This window comes from Nothobranchius furzeri, chromosome 6 (assembly GCF_043380555.1).
Source record: "Nothobranchius furzeri strain GRZ-AD chromosome 6, NfurGRZ-RIMD1, whole genome shotgun sequence".
In the NCBI taxonomy this organism is placed as follows: Eukaryota; Metazoa; Chordata; class Actinopteri; order Cyprinodontiformes; family Nothobranchiidae; genus Nothobranchius; species Nothobranchius furzeri.
The window spans coordinates 76932096-76953185 of NC_091746.1; the positions used below are offsets into that span (position 1 = coordinate 76932096).

The 21090-nt window shown below is 44.3% G+C and overlaps 1 protein-coding gene across 1 annotated transcript; it reads right to left on the bottom strand.

Moving 5' to 3' along the window:
* Window positions 1-546: 546 nt before the first annotated feature.
* ncapg (non-SMC condensin I complex, subunit G) lies at window positions 547-21090 on the bottom strand. Its single transcript, XM_054744770.2, has 22 exons — window positions 20962-21090; window positions 20591-20706; window positions 19737-19958; window positions 19335-19563; window positions 19102-19247; window positions 18890-18974; window positions 18479-18671; window positions 18248-18397; window positions 7818-7958; window positions 7609-7732; window positions 7413-7502; window positions 6743-6931; window positions 6544-6654; window positions 4737-4856; window positions 4320-4553; window positions 3409-3590; window positions 3143-3308; window positions 1508-1675; window positions 1242-1365; window positions 1123-1170; window positions 936-1005; window positions 547-855 (listed from the first exon to the last, which is right to left on the bottom strand). Exons 2-22 carry the CDS (start codon window positions 20696-20698, stop codon window positions 729-731), a joined length of 3027 nt encoding a protein of 1008 aa, XP_054600745.2. The 5' UTR covers window positions 20699-20706; window positions 20962-21090; the 3' UTR covers window positions 547-728.

A 21090-nucleotide genomic window follows, 5' to 3' on the forward strand; every position in this document is an offset into this window, starting at 1 on the left:
CTGTCCATTACAGAACCAACAAACCCATGTCTGTACCTGGATCAATAAAATCTTTTCAAATAACTTGAGTGTTTGCTTTCAACTATTAAATAAGGATTTTGAATAATTAACATGGAAAAATGACTGTTGGTCTTGTGCTTCTTTGTGTAGTGGTCACATTTAATAATAACCTTCTCAGTGGTCTAGTGGTGTCCGCTCTGAAACTGGGAGATCATGATTCAAGTCTGTCGGGTCGTATCAAAAACTTAAAAAATGGGACCCAATGCCTCCCTGCTTGACATTCAGGCATTGGATTGGGGGGTTAAACAACCAAATAGTGGCTTCAGGAGGGTCAAGGTGTTTTATTTGTATTATTTTCAGTTTTTTCTATATAAACAAATTTAAAATCTACCTACTGAATAAGTCTTTTTTGAGAGTACCAGGATCTGTGTTACTCATCTTCCTTTCCTAGAAGTAAAAAACCAGTCAGGAAGGTCCGACAGCTGGAGATGGTCCAGACAGGAAAGGAGCTTTTAGGACCATAACAATAACGTGACCAAGTACATCTGAACAATTAAATCAAGTTTATTTTAATTGATATGAACACATTTTGTACATACATCTCACTTTACTGCTTTAAAGACGCTTGGTATTAAAAACGGAACAAAACAAACATGACAGTTAATGAGTAAACAAGTTCTGAAAAAAGTTTTTTTTTTTTTTACATATGAAACTTTCTGACCAGACATTTATGACACATTGGCCTCCTGATTGATAAGAGGGTTGAGGTCTAGTTTAGTTTTCTCCAAAGCTGCAGTCTTGGCTCTCCGTGATGGACGAACCACAGAAACGGTCTCTGGAACGTTTTCTCCATCACTGCAGCCAAAACAGAAGTATCAATATATTAATAAAACATCTAAATCTAATTATTTGTAGTCAAACACTCCTGAGCTCACCTCTCCTCTGACGACTCGGCCTTCCTGCTCGGTTTTCTGCCTCCCTTGGCAGTGGAGGCTTTTCTTTGACCTGTGCAGACAAACACTCCGGTTACCTCCCAGTGCCGAGTCATTTCCACTCAGCCATCTGAGAGAGCTCGAAAAGTTAATCTGCTCTTAATAACCGAATGTATAGAACCTGCTTTACCTCTTTTGGCTCTTTTGACAGACTTTGATAGATCATCTGCTGCAGCTTCTGAAAAACACGGTACACAACTCTTACATTGACAAACACCAACTATGGAGAAGCCAGGAGTAGTTTTGTACCATCAGCATTGACATCCAGTGGTTGTGGTGGACTCGCACTGAGGAGCTCAGTCTGTTCTTTGGAGTCCGTCAGCTGTTGCAGCATCTTCTCCAGAGCTCGAAGGCAAATGTGATCCTTCACCACCTGGTAGACAGACAAAAGAGCCATTAAAGCAGATATGAATCCTTTTTCGGTAACACTGGTTTGTCTTTGAAGTAGTTCAGCTTATTGTTTTAAGTAGGACACCAACAGAGCTACTAAATGCTTGTGTCCTTGTGCATCGTACCTGCACCAGCTGCTGCAGCAGCGACTGCAGGTCCTCCTTGACGGCATCGTCCCTGCTGAACTCCAGGTTGCTAAGAGCCTTGGCATAGAGACGAACTTCAGGGGCTGTGGGGTCTTTGAGCATTTCCCCACACATACGCACTGCCAGGAAGTCGTGCACACTTGTCTCCTGAGGATACAACCAGTGACAAAAACGTTATTCATCATTATTTACTTAAGCAGGGTTCATACACTTTTTTTAGCTATGGTTTTCCATAACTTTTCTATGACTTTTCCATAACCATTCACTGAATTTCCAAGACCAAAAATGAACACATTTCAGCCGGACCATCGTAGTCGGTGCCTCTAAATCAAACCCACAGTCTAACATGAATGTCCATTTGTTTCGACTGCAAATGTTTGTCGACTTTCATCGAATAAAACAACATATGCCGTTTGTTGAGACATGTCCTTCAGTATCAGCTTCTTAAAATACGGGGCTAGTCCATATGTGCACACATAGCTGCAGTTTTTGCAAATCTAGCAATCTGACAGTCAGGAAACATTGCCTGGAAAAGAGGAGCTACGTCTTCTGATGATTTGTAAGAGTAGTGAGAGTTCATTACTTTTAATGCCCACAATACTTCAGCTTTGAGTACTTCTGTTGTTGTAGATGCATCCATGACTGTCTGCCTTGCCGTGGAAATCGCAGCCGCTGCATCAACAACCGCCTGTGTCGGTGCGGAGGAAACTGCACTAACACCATCTTTGCCTGTTTTAAAAAACTCGCCGACTGATGGGCTTCTGCAGCGTTCGACAGCTGCAGTGTGTTTTTCCCTTTCATGTGGCTTACCAGCCCCGCCTCTCCCATGCCGCTTATATCGAAGGACTTGGAGCAAAGTCTGCATTTTGCGCGTTTCTTGTCAGGGTCTTTCAGTACCCACAGTTGATACTTCTCCATGAAAAGCCAATCGTTAAAACTGCCCCGGCATTTCGTAGCATTTTAAAATCCACGTGGGATAACAAGTTGAGACACCGACAAACAGTGAACCAATGAACACTCGGCCTACTTTACGGTAACGTAAAACTCATCATCATAGGCCATCAGGTGAACCCCATTTTCGTTTCATCTCCTTCCGTGCTCTTGTGGCCACCTGCCATTTGCTTCATAAAAGTACATTCATACGTTTTTCAAAAGTAAACTCCTCCTTTTGGTAAAGCCGTTTGATTACGATCGTTGTTTTAATTTGGGACTAGTTTGTTTTGAGAGTAATGATACATTGGTAAAGTGGCGCACACGCGCTCGTTTTATCCGCACGCATTTAGTAAACAGAAATCGAACGTGGCGGTGCACACCGAGTCGGACAGTAGCAGCGAGAGCGTCACGTTGCACTTCTGTGGCAATGTAAATTTTAATCATAGTACGCCATTGTATTTTTTAGATTTTACACATCCAAAATATTATCCAAACAATATTTCAATGACTTTTCCAAAACTTTACAGAGGATATTATTTTTCATGAACTTTTCAAGGACCTAGAAATTGCATTTTCCATTTCTATAACTTTTCCAGGTTTTTCATGACCGTACGAACCCTGCTTCAGCTGTAAGCTCAATAATGTCACTCCAGCAAAAGAACAAAATGGCTGCATTCTTACCTCTATGTTGGTAGAAGGTTTAATGAGTGCACTTGGGCGGGTCAACTCAACAAGAAGTTCGACAACGTTGTTGACGTCCACCTCAGCCAGAGGAGAGGTGGCTGGAGCTTCCAGTAGAGTCCGAATGGTCGGCAGGAAGCTCTCCTCCACAACCTCCTGGTGAGATCTGAAACAGGCAGACGAAATGTCAAAGCACATAAACATTAACATGATCCGGGCAAGTGCCGTCACTAAAGCTAGAGCTGTTCTAACAAAACATGGCAGACCTGCTCTCACGCGCGTAGAGCTGAAAGAAGACACCGAGGCAGTGCCGCAGGTGTGTGTCATCCTCTGTGATGGGATTGTACCACAGCAGCACCAGACGTGAAAGCATCTTGGCACTGGAAATACGGCCCGTGTACATTAGCTTGGCCAGGCCCTCTGCTGTCTCCGTCCGCAGGTCAGACACCTAAAGATGTTTCACACGAAGATGTTTACTGTTTTCTCAACCCGTTCTGACAGTTGAAGCAGACAAAGTGTTGTCTCTGGACAGAACAAGTGTAAGCCCACCACCACACCCCCAAGTGACCAAGAGGAAAAGCCACGGTGGTAGAGCAGTTTCCCATCTGGGCCAGCTCGTCTGGGCTGGGTGGCGTCGGTCCTGCTCCAGCACCGGTAGGGTTTCTTCACACACACTTCTCAGGAACGGGGAAATCTCCGAGCACATGGGCAGGCCAAAGGATGCGTGAAAACGTTTGTGGTGCCTCCCTTAAACAAAGGCAGCCATGTGCGTCTGTGTGCTCCTCACAGCAGTGAGAAAGAGACAGAGAGCTGCCGTAGCTTCAGTCAGAGGCGACGTTTACGTCTCAGCATCCAGAATGATAATGAATTGTGCATGTGGGAAGCTCCTGCTGGTTAATTTTATCCGCCTAACGGTAGGCGTGTATTTGAGCCGGCCAATCAGTCGTAGCGGGCGTGTTGGCCCGGACCACCAGAGGATAATAGGCTGAAAAACCGCCTGGTAGGCCACCCAGGGATGAACTCAATATATGCAATGTGGATGTGAAGCCCCTAGTAGACAGTTCCAGATATCTCAATTTAACCTGAGGCTGGACTGAGACCCCACACCCCCTCCCCGTGTATCAAAATTCCTTTTTTTTTTTATACAGTTCAGAAACACAAACATGATCAGCCTCACCTCACTGTCCAGGAACTCTGAAAGCATCACCAGAATACTCTGGGCGGTATCTTCTGGGACATCTCCCTTGTCCTCAGCCGCTGCGTCGTCCTCCTGCCTCTCAGGTGATTGGTTGGGTTGGGCTGTCGGACTGGAAGCAGTTTCTGAGAGCAGCTGGAAGCCAAACAGCAGCAGCAGGTCGATGATGGACCGCAGAGCGCTGATGCGGATCTTTACCTCATCCAGCTGGGCAATCTGGACAAACAACCACAGAGTTTACCACCGACACTACAAGCCTCTAGCCACAACTACCGCATCACCCATGATGTACCGTGTGTTAACAGGTGAAACAAGTATAATAGCATAATCCAGGCCAATAACTTCTGTACACACACACGCGAGCATTAGTGTATGATATGGCTGGTTGTGTGAACCCACCTGCAGCAGAAGAACCATGTGAGTTTTGGCCAGCTCCTTACTGTGAAGAGTACATGTTCCCAAGCACACCACAGCCATGTTGCGGACGGCAGGATAAGGATTAGCTATGCTCGGCAGAATCTAACAAAAAGAGAGACACTTTAAGTTTAGTTTTGATTCAATTTAAACACGTTGTTGATTTGGTATTAATGTCTAAAGTCTGATCCAAATTAAAACACCAATGTAAATAAAGGATGAGAAACATTTGTCAACACAGACGTTGTTGAAGTTGAATTTTTAATGAAGTTTTCAAGCTAAAAACACTTTTCTAGCTGATGTTTTTCAGCTTTCTGCTGCTTCGTAGGTAAGGATGTTCCGATTCAACGTTTTCACTTCCGATACGATACCGATATTGCCGCCTTCAGCATTGACCGATACAGATATCAATCCGATACGATATCAGTACAATCATACATACTTTTACTTATTTTGTAGGGATGCAACGATACCACTTTTTTTCCTAACCGATACGATACAGATACTTGGATCTGAGTGCTCGTCGATACCGATACAGATACTTCTACCACACAAAAAAATGCAATGAATTGGAATACAGGTTTTATTTTCTTCTGTTTTCAATAGGAAAAGACTGTGAGGTAGATAAAAAGTAATATAAGTGATCACAAAACTAAAATATTAGGTGAACAGAAATGACAACTTACAGTGAAGTCACTTTCAAGCAACTGCATTGGTATCAGTTACTGGTATCTGTTAACTTTTACCGATGCCGATACCGGTATCAGTATCTGTATCGGCACCGATACCAATACCAGTATTGTATCGGTGCATCCCTGTTATTTTGTAGTGTGGAATGTATGAAAGGCTTGATCAAGTGATATTACTCAATCGGAGAACAAGAGCAGATAACAGTAAGTATGAAAAAAATTACAATATATATATTTTTTTTAACCATTGGTTGTAAAATGTGAACCTTAGCTTTTATCTGAGATTTTTGAAGCAGTCCAATATAATCTGATACAGTGTTTTTGGGCCGATATCAAATTACTTCCGTTATCGATATCGGAACGTGACATCCCTAGTTGTAGGCATCGATATCAGATCTTGTTCTGAGTTTAGAGGAGCCTGTGATGGTTAAAGCAGGGTTAGACTTTAGCATCAGTGAACATTTGCTGGAAAGGTCTGTTATCAAAGGAGAGGTCAAACCAATGCCCATCATCGATTTGAGGTCGTATTGGATGACTTCAGTGATTATTGCCATTTTCCTCTTTGCCTCCATCTGACCACTTTTATGTTTTTATTTTATGTCTGCAGTGATCGCTCTGCGGCTCAACACCTCACTGCTGCAACAACTTGGTGCTGCTCAAAAGCAACAAAACTATTTTTTGTGCCTCTACCTCACTCACCTTGATTTCAATCAGTGAAACCAAATTTCCTAGACCACTCTGTTGCCATGGCAGTGAAATGCCACCGATCATCCGGTTTATTTATATGCAGAGTATTAAGTGCTTTGCACTCGCCGTTTATGGCAGAAAGTTCGTGTGTTGAGGTAGGGGTGTGATTTTAAAGTGATTTATAGAGCAGAAACTGCGTGCAGCTGTGTGTAAGCAGTGTTTTATAGGTCGGAAAATGATTTTGCTATATGCATAGATACAGAATTTTTGTAAGGATTCTATACAGTCTTAATAATGAGGCCCCCGCTCATAACTCAGATGTGAACTTGTGGCCATTTTAAATGTGAGTTACTTCTTTTTCTCTAGACGTCCTACATAAAGCGTTAACAAAATTAGCAAAAATTCAACTTTTATACCAGCGAGGACATCAAGGCACTGATGGTTGGACCGATCGGAGTCTTGATGTTCATCTTCTTCAGCAACTCCGCACACATGGTCAGACACCTCAGAAGAGTCTCTGGGTCATTCTGGAAAAAACAATTAATGACAAGAATTCATTTAGCCGCTAGCAGCAAATTATATTACAAAGGCGGAGCTTCCCGTGTCGCTATGTACCTTCTCGGTTCGGACCTCCTTGATGACCGGCTGGTTGCTCTCAGAGATTTCCTGCAGGATTTGGTTCCTGCTGTCCTCAAGTTTGGTGATGGATTCTTTCAGTTCTGCTGCTTGACTGAAGTCCTGGGCAGCGATGCAGTTCTCTAAAGCTTCTTTAGCCTCCATGATGCGGACCTTCACCTCCGCTAACTGGATAGAAATCAAAAAAGGTGAAATAGAGACAAAAGAAGAGTTGGTCTTTTATTGGATAATGCTGGACCAGATTAAACGCTGAGACAGGAATCTGTGACTACAGCAGCCGAGACCCTGGAGACTCGCTTGTGGGTTTTGGACTCACATGGATTTAAACACCTGTGCAAAAGACCAACTTGTTTAGTAGTTACAGCCTCCCAAATCACTGCAGCTGTCTATGAAATCCAAAACTTATAATCTACAAGTTAAAAACCTCCTCTCAACTAGTTGGAATGTGCGCCATCTACAAATATAAAGCATTAGGCTGGAGGAAGAGCAAAATCACTGAAATTTTGTAGATAGAAGGAAATATAACTAATGGAGAGATTAGAAGGAGCAAAACGAAGTCTCAGCTAAAAATTAAGTAAAATAAATAAGATATTGTATCCAGATCTTTTTCTGGATGCTTGAGGAGATCACGTTGTCCAGCGTTACCCACCTGGACCTGCTGTCGGCGGCTCTTGTTCTCATCCACTGGCTGGCTGACCTCCGTGATGGGCTCCATCACATCTGAAATTATCTCTGCCACCTGTTGACAACATGTGCCTCTGTGAAAAACTGGGAGTTGTGTGTTTTCTGACATTTCTACCCTATTAGCAGAGTCCATGAAAATGGAAGTTAAAGGAGAAACTAACAGTTTGGACCCGTCTTTGGTCATCGAGGATGATGAGGAGGAGTTTCTCAGTGAGCAGGCAGACCAGGGATGAGGGCGTCTGAGGGAGAGTCAACATCTCCTGCAGAACAGCCAGAACTCGCTTCCTGAAAACACAAAACATTTGATCCAGATCAACACGACGTTCATACCATCACTTTTTTTTCCCCTCTGCATCTCTCTCCATCTCACCTGCCACCTTCCTCGTTGGTGTCGAGACTTTCGATGAGATGAATGAGCTGCTGCGAGATGAATTCTTTGGTCATGCCCATCTCCAGCTGGGTATAGTCGGCCCTCTGCTCCTCAGACATATCAGTAACCGTTTTCAGGTAGCTAGAATAGAGTAAAGAGTCAGAACGGCCCAGTCCACCAAGATAAACCACATATTTATGTTAGGTGCACACAGGTTTTAGAATGCTGCAGGTAAGAACATAAAACCATAAATGCAATGGTAGGCAGCAAGACACAAACACTTTTCGTCTGTCCACAAGCCAACAGGCAGCAACTCGGCTTCTGTAAAGCTTTTTTTTTTTTTTTTGCTTGGCAGCAGTTAAACTCTCGTCGTCTCGTCTCTCGTCTTCCTCCGCTTATCCGGGTCCGGGTCGCGGGGGCAGCATCCCAACTAGGGAGCTCCAGGCCGTCCTCTCCCCGGCCTTGTCCACCAGCTCCTCCGGCAGGACCCCAAGGCGTTCCCGGACCAGATTGGAGATGTAACTTCTCCAACGTGTCCTGGGTCGACCCGGGGGCCTTCTGCCGGCAGGACATGCCCGAAACACCTCCCCAGGGAGGCGTCCAGGAGGCATCCTGACCAGATGCCCAAACCACCTCAACTGGCTCCTTTCGATCCGGAGGAGCAGCGGTTCTACTCCGAGTCCCTCCCGAATGTCCGAGCTCCTCACCCTATCTCTAAGGCTGAGCCCGGCCACCCTACGGAGGAAACTCATTTCGGCCGCTTGTATCCGCGATCTCGTTCTTTCGGTCATTACCCAAAGCTCATGACCATAGGTGAGGATTGGGACGTAGATCGACCGGTAAATCGAGAGCCTGGCTTTCTGGCTCAGCTCCCTCTTCCCCACGACCGATCGGCTCAGCGTCCGCATCACTGCAGACGCCGAACCAATCCGCCTGTCGATCTCCCGATCCCTCCTACCCTCACTCGTGAACAAGACCCCGAGATACTTAAACTCCTCCACTTGAGGTAGGACCTCTCCCCCGACCCGGAGGTGGCAAGCCACCCTTTTCCGGTCGAGAACCATGGTCTCAGATTTGGAGGTGCTGATCCTCATCCCAGCCGCTTCACATTCGGCCGCGAACCTACCCAGCAAGAGCTGAAGGTCAGAGCTGGATGAAGCTAGGAGGACCACATCATCTGCAAAAAGCAGAGACGAGATTCTCCTGCCACCAAACTCGACACACTCCACACCACGGCTGCGTCTAGAAATTCTGTCCATAAATGTGATGAACAGAACCGGTGACAAAGGGCAGCCCTGGCGGAGTCCAACCCTCACTGGGAACAGGTCCGACTTACTACCGGCTATGCGGACCAAACTCACGCTCCTCTGGTAAAGGGACTGAATGGCCCTTAACAGAAAGCCACCCACCCCATACTCCTGGAGCGTCCCCCACAGGGTGCCCCTGGGGACACGGTCATAAGCCTTCTCCAAATCCACAAAGCACATGTGGATTGGTTGGGCAAACTCCCATGCCCCCTCCATCACCCTTGCAAGGGTATAGAGCTGGTCCACAGTTCCACGGCCAGGACGAAAACCACATTGCTCCTCCTCTATCTGAGATTCAACTATCGATCGGACCCTCCTCTCCAGTACCTTGGAGTAGACCTTTCCAGGGAGGCTGAGGATTGTGATCCCCCTATAGTTGGAACACACCCTCAGGTCACCCTTCTTAAAGATGGGGACCACCACCCCGGTCTGCCACTCCCTAGGAACTGCCCCCGATGACCACGCAATGTTGTAGAGACGTGTCAACCATGACAGCCCTACAACATCCATAGCCTTGAGATACCCAGGACGAACCTCATCCGCCCCCGGGGCTCCGCCGCTGTGTAGTTGTTTGACTACCTCAGCAACTTCTGCCCCCGAGATCGGACAGTCCATCCCCAGGCCTCCCAGCTCTGGTTCCTCCTCGGAATGCGCATTGGTGGGATTGAGGAGCTCCTCAAAGTATTCCTTCCACCGTCCGACTATAGCCTCAGTTGACGTCAGCAGCTCCCCATCCCCACTGTAAACAGTGTGAGCGAGTTGCTGCCTTCCTCTCCTGAGGCGCCGGACAGTTTGCCAGAACCTCTTTGGAGCCGATCGATAGTCTTTCTCCATGGCCTCACCAAACTCCTCCCACGCCCGAGATTTTGCCTCGGCAACTGCCACTGCTGCACCCCGCTTGGCTATCCGGTACCTGTCTGCTGCCTCCGGAGACCCACAGACCAGCCACGCCCTGTAGGCCTCCTTCTTCAGCCTGACGGCTCCCCGAACCTCTGGTGTCCACCAGCGGGTACGGGGGTTGCCACCACGACTGGCACCGGCCACCTTACGACCACAGCTAGCAACAGCCGCCTCGACAATCGCAGAGTGGAACAAGGCCCACTCGGACTCAATGTCCCCCACTGCTCTCGGGACGTGGTCAAAGCTCTGCCGGAGGTGGGAGTTGAAGACCGTCTTGACAGGTTCTTCTGCCAGGCGTTCCCAGCAGACCCTCACTATGCGTTTGGGTCTGCCAGGTCTACGCGGCATGTTCCCTTGCCATCTGATCCAACTCACCACCAGGTGGTGATCAGTTGACAGCTCCGCCCCTCTCTTCACTCGGGTGTCCAAAACATACGGTCGCAGGTCAGATGATACGACTACAAAATCTATCATCGACCTGTGACCTAGGCTGCCCTGGTACCAAGTGTACCGGTGGGCATCCTTATGTTCGAACATGGTGTTCGTTATGGCCAAACTGCGGCTTGCACAGAAGTCCAATAACAAAACACCGCTCGAGTTCTGATCAGGTGGGCCGTTCCTCCCAATCACACCCCTCCAGGTCAAGCTGTCATTGCCCACGTGAGCATTGAAGTCCCCCAGCAGGACAATGGAGTCCCCTGATGGAGCACTATCTAGCACTCGTCCCAGGGACTCCAAAAAGGGTGGGTACTCTGAACAGATATTTGGCCCATACGCACAAACAACAGTCAGGACCCGTTCCCCGACCCGAAGGCGCAAGGAAGCTACCCTCTTGTCCCCCGGGGTAAACCCCAACACACAGGCAGAGAGTCTCGGGGCTAACAAAAAGCCAACCCCAGCCCTCCGCCTCTCACCCGGAGCAACTCCAGCAAAGTAGAGTGTCCAACCCCTCTCCAGGTCTCGGGTTCCAGAGCCAATGCAATGTGTCGAGGTGAGTCCGACTATATCTAGCCGGTACCGCTCAACCTCTGCCAACCTCAGTTAAACTGTTAAATGTAAAGTGCCAGGTTACTCAAAGCAGTTATATAATAAGGGTTTACTCTCCACACAGTTACATACAGAAAAAGTTCTTCTGAAAACTCTGGAGCTGCTTTCAGATGCCTAAAAAGCAACAAGATGCCGTTACGGAAACCCTGGTAAACAGGTTATTACAAAATAACAAATAATAAATGTGAAGAGTGGTAAAAATGTGTGGGGGATGACTTGTGTTAGCAATGCTAAGCTAGCAAACTTGATACAGTTAACTGAGAGTTTAGCCTGTTAGCCCAACAAGCTACAAATGATGGTTTATGCTAGTTAGGCCCGAATGTGTCCACAGGGTTTCTGCAGAAATCAGCTAAACAAATTTAATGCTTTTTAATGCCATTTTTAACCTTTTTAATGCCATAAACAAACACACGTGAGAATCCACAGATATATATGTACATAAAAAAATCCTCTGAGAACTCAATGTATTATAATGTACCCTGAGATAAACAAAAAAAAAAAAAAAAAAAAAAAAACGTATGCCTGGAACATAGCACATACATAGTTGCATGGAATGTTACATGTTATTGAACATGCTACAGCATTTTTTTTCACACACAACAGGATTAATGCATGTGCCTTAGCTCACTAGTTTTTGATTCCAGCTGACTCAACATCTGTCAGTTCACTGCATTTGTCCCTGTATCTCTTCCTTAGAGTATTAGATTTTGTTATCATTTGAGCCATGAGCGTGCTCGGTTTGTTTTCTGCCTGTTCAGCTAGTTGATCAGCATCTTTCTGAAGGCTGACACACACCACCCTTAATATCTCCTTTTTCTTTTTCAGCTGTTCTAGCTCATCTTCTAATGCTTTTCTCTTAAGTCCACGCCTGGCACCCTCTCTCTTTAACATACTCTCTTTAAGTTTTGGCCATACTTCAATAGCTCTCTCTCCAACAGGAAGATTTTCCACCCATTTGTGTCCACAGAATGGGAGTGGAAAAAGAGATGAGCCTGTAAGTTTTGTAAAATCTTCTCTTCTTGCAGGGACATTGTGAAAAAGAAAGTGCATTGCTCTTAACAGTTTCTCAATATTCCATGTGGAGAAGCCAGTCTTGAATGAATTGTGCAGAGTGTGCAGTCCACAGCTTCCAACATTAATTAATTGGCGGCCTCCATGTAGTTCAGCATGCTCTTGCTGGAAATCATTTAAAAACTTCAAGTTCACATTTGGCCCATCCATACTGATGGAAAGGAGGTTCCTCATGTCTAGCAGACACACACAATCCTATGAATACAATACAATAAATTTTATTATTTGATATGAAAAAGAAAACCTGAAAACATTACACCAACATATTTGATTTGAAATGTGCTTATAGAAATTTCAAAATAAGCTTATTAAAATTATCTAAAAGCAAAAAACCTCAACAAAATGAACACATCTTGTCTCTTTAATTCACTGGAATACCACTTCATAAACAAAAAGTACAAATATACTCACTTTGAAATGGTGCAGCAAATCTTTAGCCTTTGAATGGCCCACAAACTGTGATCCAAGATAACGTGACTGGACAGCACCAGCCTCCCAAAATCGAATATGGACGTCTAGTTGTTTATTTTTTGTGGACTGGTTGAAGCTTTCATCAAACATCAGCACAAATGGTCCAGCGTTGTTAGCTGCAGAAATCAGTTCTTTTTTTATATGTGGGGCGAGTCCAAACTTTAAAACGTAGCTTGTCTTGTCCTTTCCACAGGTGAAAGATTTAGCCATTTCAGAATCCGAAAACATTGCCTGGAACAACTCCGAAACACCTTCATTGGATGCATAGGAGTGGTGCTGCACGGCAGTGTACAGACACCAGAGCACCTCTGCCTGAAGCGCCGCAGGTGATCCAAACAATTTTTGAAGCGTGCTTGATGTTCCGACGGCAGGGTTCGCAGCTGCAGTTGTGCTGCTTGTTGTGGTCGTGGTAGTTGCAGAAGATGTCGCGTTGCTAGTTACAGAAAAGTAACTAGTCACGGTTAGCTGCTGTCTGCCTTTGTGGTTGTCCGACTGCATGTGCGATTTCACAGCGTTCACACCCATTGTACCAAGTTTAATACAACCAGCTCAGTGGCCTAGTGGTAGAGTGTTCGTCCTGAGACTGGGAGATTAGGGTTCGATTCCTGGTCGGGTCATACCAAAGACTTTGAAAAAATGGGACCCAATGCCTCCCTGCTTGACACTCAGCATTAAGGGGTTGGATTGGGGGGTTAAACCACCAAAAACCCGAGCGCGGCTGTGTCTGCAGCTCACCGCTCCCCCAGGGGATGGGTCAAATGCGGAGAACAAATTTCGCACACACATCAGTATGTGTGACAACTAATGGAACTTTAACTTTAAATTTTTTTTCTCTTACAAACAGTACAAAATCCTTCTCCATCTTGACCATTAACGGGCTGCAGCCATACCTTGAATTTATCGTTTTCCAACCACTTTTGCTGGAATTTGCATTTCCCTATTTTCCAAACGTTTACTCCTCACGATCCAGCTTCTTGTCGAACATCCGGTTTTACGACAATTCAACAAGAAACCGGTCGGAACAGAAGTAATAATCGAAATGGTTCTGCCAGCGTATTGACTCAAACATACGTTTCATACAATTTCACAACAAATCACAATAAAGACAAAAAAATTAAAATTATTTAAGAATATTTCTTGAAAAAATTTAATGCCACTGACAATCTAATTTAATGCTTTTTAATGCCATTTAAGGCCTTAATTTTAGAAAATTTCATTGAATGACTTTTAATGCTTTTTAATGCCCCGCATAAACCCTGGTCCAGTGAGTTATGCTCAAAGAGCTTCTGCACTGCCTGATTTCTAGATGTAATTACCGTAAATCCTCTAATATTGGCGTGTATTCAATTAACGGCCGGGTATCATATTTTGGCCGGTGTCTGAGTCGGCGGAGGTGAATAATGGCCGGTATTTTATTGTGGTCGGGTGGAATGTGGTAACAAGCAAGTACCACAGGGGAGTGGTTGTGTCATCCGTCTCACTTTTGATTTGCCAGTGACAGACCGTGATTTGGCAGGTGCGGAGACGAAGAGGAGGCGAAAATTTAATATCAAGTTCAAAGAGAACGTGCTGATTATGCTGCAGAACACTCTGGGGAGCAGTAGCAGGGGTTGTATGAACTAGTCAACTTCACTATAGTGACTTTTTATGACTGTCATCGACTAGTCGCTGTCACGGGATAATGAGCGGCAAGATGCAGTCCACGGAAAAGACAGCAGCCTGCTGTCAGCAGGTGACAAGCTCCTGCGCGTCGGGAGGCTACGCGCTGTGCCAGAGCGTCGGTACTGACACCCGCCGTAAAACGGGCATTTAACCAAATTGTGACGTTTACCCTCTTGCAATTTAACATTCCCCTCACCCCATCCTAACATTAACCAGCTTGCACATGCAAAGCTCTGATTGTTGACGCGCTCCAGACATCTGCGTCCTGAGCACGGCCACAGTAACATTATCAAATCAGGTGTCGCCACCTCAAAAACTAATTTAACACACGATCGTTCATGTCGGCTCATTTCCTTTTATGTTTTCTGTCTTTTATTCTTTTATTTGCGCCTGATGCGTTTCGCTGCTGCGGAGCGGGGCGCACCACCTGTTTTGTCCTCTGGTGACGCACCGATCACTGATGCGGCCGCCAAGCAGTAAGCACTTCACTGTTTTTGCAGTCGGTAGATCTTTTAGAACTGCAGTTCAAAGGTAACTCATGAGGTGAATATATATGAACCCAGGTAGCAGTTTCTCTTTAGGATTGAGAGGAGATGCAGGAAGATAATAAACAGACAGGGCAGAAAAATAGTCAAATAAAAACAAGTTAGTTTTTGTACCTGCTGGTTGCAACAAACAAACACCACTGAGGGTAATCAGAAGTGAGGAACAGAAAATGAAATAATTATTTTAATGTTTAGAGCAGCAGAAACTCAGAGGCTGCAGGCGCATCAGTGAGTTTGCGGCTGCTGCGCAGGGGGAGGGGGGAGAGGGCTGAAGCAGAAACTACCGTCGTTAAAAGAAATGTGTTTAACTTTGAAAATGTGGGTGCAATTTTAATTGTCAAAAACTCCAGCGAACCATTAGTTCATTTAGCTCAAATAGAAATAGAAGCCTGCCTCTAATTCTGGCCCTCCTTCCAATAAAGGCCTGTAGCTTGATGAGCTTGAGTCAAATACAGGCCTGGGGCTGTATTAGAGGATTTACGGTAAGTATATGTGCTTATTGTTGGAACATGGGACGCTCCGATCTGATCATGTGATTTTCAAGCCATCAGAATCCGGTGGAAAAGACCTGATTTAACTCAATATAAAACAAGCATGACCTTTAAAAGTCACCCTGAGAGATTTTCAAACGTAACAAGTTTTAATTTCACCACGTTCCACTACATCAATATTCATTGCTTCATAGGCAACACCCTAACATCACACAATTTACAGCAGGCAGGAACTCAGACACAACATGTAGCTGCTATCTAGCATGCTAAAGCAGAACTAACGTGTTTGGATATATTTTAAACCGGGCTGAGAAGTTACTGGGTATTTTACATGGTGGAAAAGAGAGCTGTATTCAACACTACGACTCTGCTACCGCCTGAAATTTTTATTTCCGCCTAAAAAAAAAAAGTCTTTCTTTTTTGGCTTTTCCCCTTCAGGGATTGCCACAGTAAATCTCCCGTCTCCAATTAGTTTGTGTCAGCTACCTTGAAAACAGACACCCTGCAGCAACTCGGACAGAAACACAGAGCCAGCCGACACTTAAGGACACGCTAAAGAAAACGTGCTGACAGACGGTAAAAAGGTCACAGCCAAGAGAGCAGTATATCTATCACACTAGAGGACTGTCTGCGGTTGCCAACATCAGATTTAGTGGCCTCCTGGAGCCAAGGTATAAGCTTCCTTTTTTGTCACGCAGCTGTACACAAGCCTGTCGGACACGACGTACCCACCCTGTCTCAGAAGCACGGCCATTACAATCACAAGATGTTTAAACCTGCAGTGTCCAAACTTGTCAAGACAAGGGCCAGAATCACCAAGTTGATGATTGTGGTCGGGCCACAAATATGTGTTTACTTTAAAAAATGCAAAAACTCTTGCATGGTCAATATTTTATTTGTACTCCTCAGAATAAGCCTAAAGTGTGAAAATAAGCTAAAACCTGAACATAACATGTAACAGAATCAGAATGGTTTTAATGCCACATGTGTGAGAAACACGCAACATTACAAAATCACTGTGATACCTGCGGTGCAAGGAAAAATAAATGATAAGCAAAAAATAGAATTAATTAATAAACACAATGAAATAATAATACTATAGCTAATACTATAATAACAAATTGCTTTGATCGGGAGCAAAAAAGTAGTATCAAATACTTACAGGAAATGAGCGTTTACATGGACCATACGTACGCTTGTATATTGTTAAAATGCAACGAATCAACTGATTGGCTTACGGAGAAAAAAACCCACCAAAGTTACCAATGTGACATTAGGATGTAAAGGTGTGTGTGTTCTCTTAACTCCCACAATATCCACCATACTTTTAACAAATAATAACTTTTTTTTTTTTACTTGTCCCATTCTCAGATGTGTTGACAACCCTTTTAGTCGATTATATTTTTTGCAGGAGACTTACAGAATAAATGCTAAATAAGACATTAGAGAAGATCTAATCAAATTTATCCTTTCATTTAAGTAACTCCAACATTCTCAGATATTCTTCCGGCTCTTGGAGAGTACAGACGCTTTTTTCCTCCTCTCCTCCCTATCTTATCCCCAAGGCACTTTGTCTGTCTTTGGGTGTACGAAGCTTCTACATTTTTTCTGGAAACTGGAAATTATTAAAAATGGACCTGGTCAGCTGGTCACTCAACGCGACTGATAAAATTTTCTCAACGATGAGAATGGGAGAAGGGGCTCCCGGGTGCCCCTCTGGGACAGATCCAGTTGGGCATATCATGGACTCCTGGAAACAGTGGAACCTGATTTGACTCTCTCAGATGTCTGTAGAGGATACTCAAGATGTCTGGATATTTGTGGTGTTGGCGTCAGGTTTCCTGCTCTTTGGCCTTGGAGGTTACCTGACTTACCGGAAAATTAACGAGCTGTTGAGGAATATTGGCTCACTGCCGGAGTTCAGAGATGGATTGCACCGTGCTGTGAATTCACATACTCATGTAATTGTCGAGATGAGGCGTAAGCTTGGAACTTTGGCTGAGATTCATGCGTTGGCAAAAAAGATGGATGCCATCAAGGAGCGAGTGGACGAATCAGCACGGATTGGGATAAATTAATTTACGCCATTATTGGATTTTGAGAGGTTGAGGACCAACGGAACTTTTAGACAGAGAAGAAATTATCTCCGTCTGGCTCCAAAACAATTTCTTATCTGAATCTGGTGCCCTTGAGCCTGTGAGGCTGAAACGAATACCCCCTCTGAAGAAATGTGGAATGCTGCGGTCGCCATGGCAACTCTGTCTCCCTATCCCGGCCTGGACGGGACTGCAAGCTGTGAAGGCCGCCGAATCGTTCCAGGAGTCACTGTGCTCTGTAAACCCAACGACCTCCCACCCCTTTCCAGACTGAGGTGAAGAGCGCTGCTTATCGTGGCTGCATTCATTGACGTGTGGAGAGTCCCAAACCCTACCACCCCACCTAGTGGACACTTATGTTGTGTTATGTCTGAAGTCTGTTGCATTTCTGTTTGAGGTGTTTTTTGCATAGCAAAGCTGCCCTCCCTGTGGAGGGTAACTCTGAAGTGCCTTTTTTTCCTCCACCTGAACCAATCCTCATGTAACCCCTCTGATCTCTATTAAGGTAGCGCGACTCAGGTTGCGAATGACCACAGTCACCAATTCTTGTCATGTGTCTATGCCCATGTATGTCTGATCTCTGAATTGTGTGTACTGAAACTCTAATTTCCCTCTGGGATTAATAAAGTATCTTTGATTTGAATTGAATGTGGATCAACTACTGGAATTTATGATTTTCCAATTGATGATTATTTTACATATCGGGATTTGTTTGAATTTTACTGGCATCCATATTTGTTTTAAATTGAAAACATAAGTGCAGAGCAGGAATTGATTTTAAATACTCCTTTTAGAAATCTAATTATTGCTAATAAGTAGCCTGACCAAAAACTTTCTTACCTACGAAGGTACTCAGCATACGTCGCAGCATCCGGTAACACTTGCTCCAGCATTTCATCACCATCGTTTCCTTTCCCCTTGATGAACTCACACAGAACTCTCCAATAAACAACATTTTCACAAGTCAGAGAGTCCACTGGAATCAGCTTCCTGTTGAGAAACACACACTTATTCTCCAACTTTAGAATTTTTTATTGGTCACATGTGAAGAGGAGAGGTGCGAGAGTAGACCTGTTGTCAAGCTGCGCTCTGTTCTGCAGCAGCTCTTCAGTAGACATGCCTTTGAAGAGAGCTTTGAGAGTTTCCATGGCAGTTTCTGCACAGTTCTCCACATCCAGACGGTGAAGCAGCTCAATGATGTTCCCATCCAGCAGCAGCAGCCAGGCTGGTAACAGACGACTACAGACCACCTCTCTGATGGCTTCTACCAACGGGAGAAACAAAGCTTTAACACAAACCAATGTTCTTCAGTGTGAGGACGGATCTCTTTTTCTCTAAAAATATCTGGTTTAATCAAACAAATCTGACAAAAACTGCTTAAACAGGCAGTAGAAATAATATTTAGACTTTCAAACAGCATTTTCATATGTTTTAAGCTTCAAATGTATCATGGGAATAATTCCTGTTTCCTTTGAACATTACCTGAAGTGTCATGAAGACCATGTTGCAGTAGTCCAACTCTCTGAGCAATGGTTAGCGCCTTGATGTGAACCTTATCAGCTAGAACCTTAAACATAGAACACAAATGTTAAAAAAAAACTATCAACTTGTTTATTGTGCTAACAAATAAGAGCTGTTACATATTTTAGCCTCTACTTGCATTTCTAGAATAATTAATTTTGTTTCATGGCTACCTGATAAGCTAGTTTGCGAACGTTTTCTTTGATGTCTCGAGTGCGTTTGAACACTTTAGGAAGGGTCTGAGGCGACATCGCAATGCAGGACAGAACAGCACGTCGCACCTCCGCGTTTGTATCATTTTCCAGAATTAATATATAAGCTGGAAAGAGGAAAAAGGCAAAGCGTGAGAGAAGTCGGGCCAATAAAAAAAAAAACAAGCTTGTTTGTAAAATCAAAGAAAACAAACCACTGATGGTGGGACAGTCTGGGTCGCTTGGCTGCTGAAGGCGAGCCATGGCCAGAGCCGCCTGAATCCTCACGTTGGGGAACTTATCAGTGACACGAACCAGCATGGCTTGATGAATCCGATCAAAGAGATCATCATCGATCTGGGCGTTCTCTGCCATGCTGCCCAGCAACTTGTTGATCAGCTGGCACACCCGGAAACGCACGGCATGACTGTTAGCTTTATGAGACTAAAAAGACAAAAGGAGCAAAATCTAAATGGGTTGTGATCTGGAACAGAAGATGTATTAATAAAAAATGTGCAGAACTACTCGATTAAAAGAAACTTGCCACGACTTTCAAGCATCAACATAAGTTGATATTTTGTCTAAATGGTCACAAAGACAACAATAGATGTTTATACCTCTAACAGGAAGTTGAAGATGAAGCTCAGAAATGGGTGATCGTCCTCATCATCTTCTTCCTCCTCCTCTTCCTCCTCTGTTTTAGGTGGAGACTGGAAACTTGTGGAAAACTTTGCAACAAACTCAATCACATTTTCCACAGCTGGCTCACGTTTGTAGACAATCATGGCATACTTCAGGTAGTGGACAAACTCCTCGTGGAACATCGTCTTGTCCTCAAGCTGCAAGAGTATGGGATTAGTGATGGATGGTGAAATTAGAGGTATACACTGCCTGACCTACTGCCACAGCTCCAGATCATAAATCCAGGTGACATTTTTTTATTTCCCTACAGGAGCCAGCATTGTCTGATTCTCCTGAATTTAGTTCATGCTTGGTTCACATCCACACTTGAGCTCACAAACCTAAATTTAATAGAGTTAAAGTGGCATTTCCTATTGTTTCTGTCCAGACTGAAAAGCATGACGGAACTTCTTTGGGTTTCAGGTTCTCGTGGAAGAATTAGAAAGGTTTTCTTCTAGTGTGCCTTTAAAGGTAAAAATTACAAGGTGCTTCACAAGCTCAGTGAAAATGTTCAAAATGAGAAAAATAATAAAATGGGAAATAAATTAAAATAAACAATGTGAATAAAAAAACAGAACAAAGAATGCATGAAATGCAGTAAATTTGATTCACATTTTCTTCATAGAGCTCTTTTGCATCATGTTTATGAAATAGCTTAACATAAAATAGTCATTTGTAGAAGTAATGCTATTTACAAATATATAACAGCTGCGGTTTTAATCATTTGCGCAATAAATACGACAAGAAGTGTCTAAGGAACATTGCAGAAGGAAAGTAGCTGCATATTAACCTTGTTGTAGCGGCTCTTCAGACTCGCCACTAGCTTAGCCTTGTTGTTGTGGCTCTTCTGAGCGCGCTGAAACGCCTCCTTAATGCTCATTTCGTTGTCCGCAGTCATCTTAAACTCTTAAAAAAGGAACAAACACAAAATATTCCAACATAAGTCAGTTGCGTTGTCCAGACTTTTTTCAGCATAAACAGTGTCTCCAGTGGCTCGTGAGCTAAACAACTCTCTCCCATCGGAATAAGCAAAGAAAGAAAACTACGTGGATAATCACTCACAACTGGACATTTTTATGTTTTAACTTACACTCTACATAATTTAAAACCGAAAGTTGTTTTCATCTTGTTTTAAATTATCCAGTTTGTTGTTAAATGTACCTTTTCATAAGTTTCCAAACCCAAAGAAGCTGCCGCCTGTTTTTAAATTTAACGGCAAACAGCAATTTCTTCTTCTGTGGATTCTTTTTGCGTCCGACAAGCAGCTCCTTAAATAATCATCGCCCCCTG

Coding starts and splice junctions, on each gene's coding strand:
- ncapg (XM_054744770.2), bottom strand. CDS start 20,698: ATGACTGCGGACAACGAAATGAGCATTAAGGAGGCGTTTCAGCGCGCT. Junction 18,975..19,101: donor TTCGCAAACTAGCTTATCAG/GTAGCCATGAAA, acceptor TCTATGTTTAAG/GTTCTAGCTGATAAGGTTCA. Junction 6,932..7,412: donor GCCGCCGACAGCAGGTCCAG/GTGGGTAACGCT, acceptor ATTTCTATCCAG/TTAGCGGAGGTGAAGGTCCG.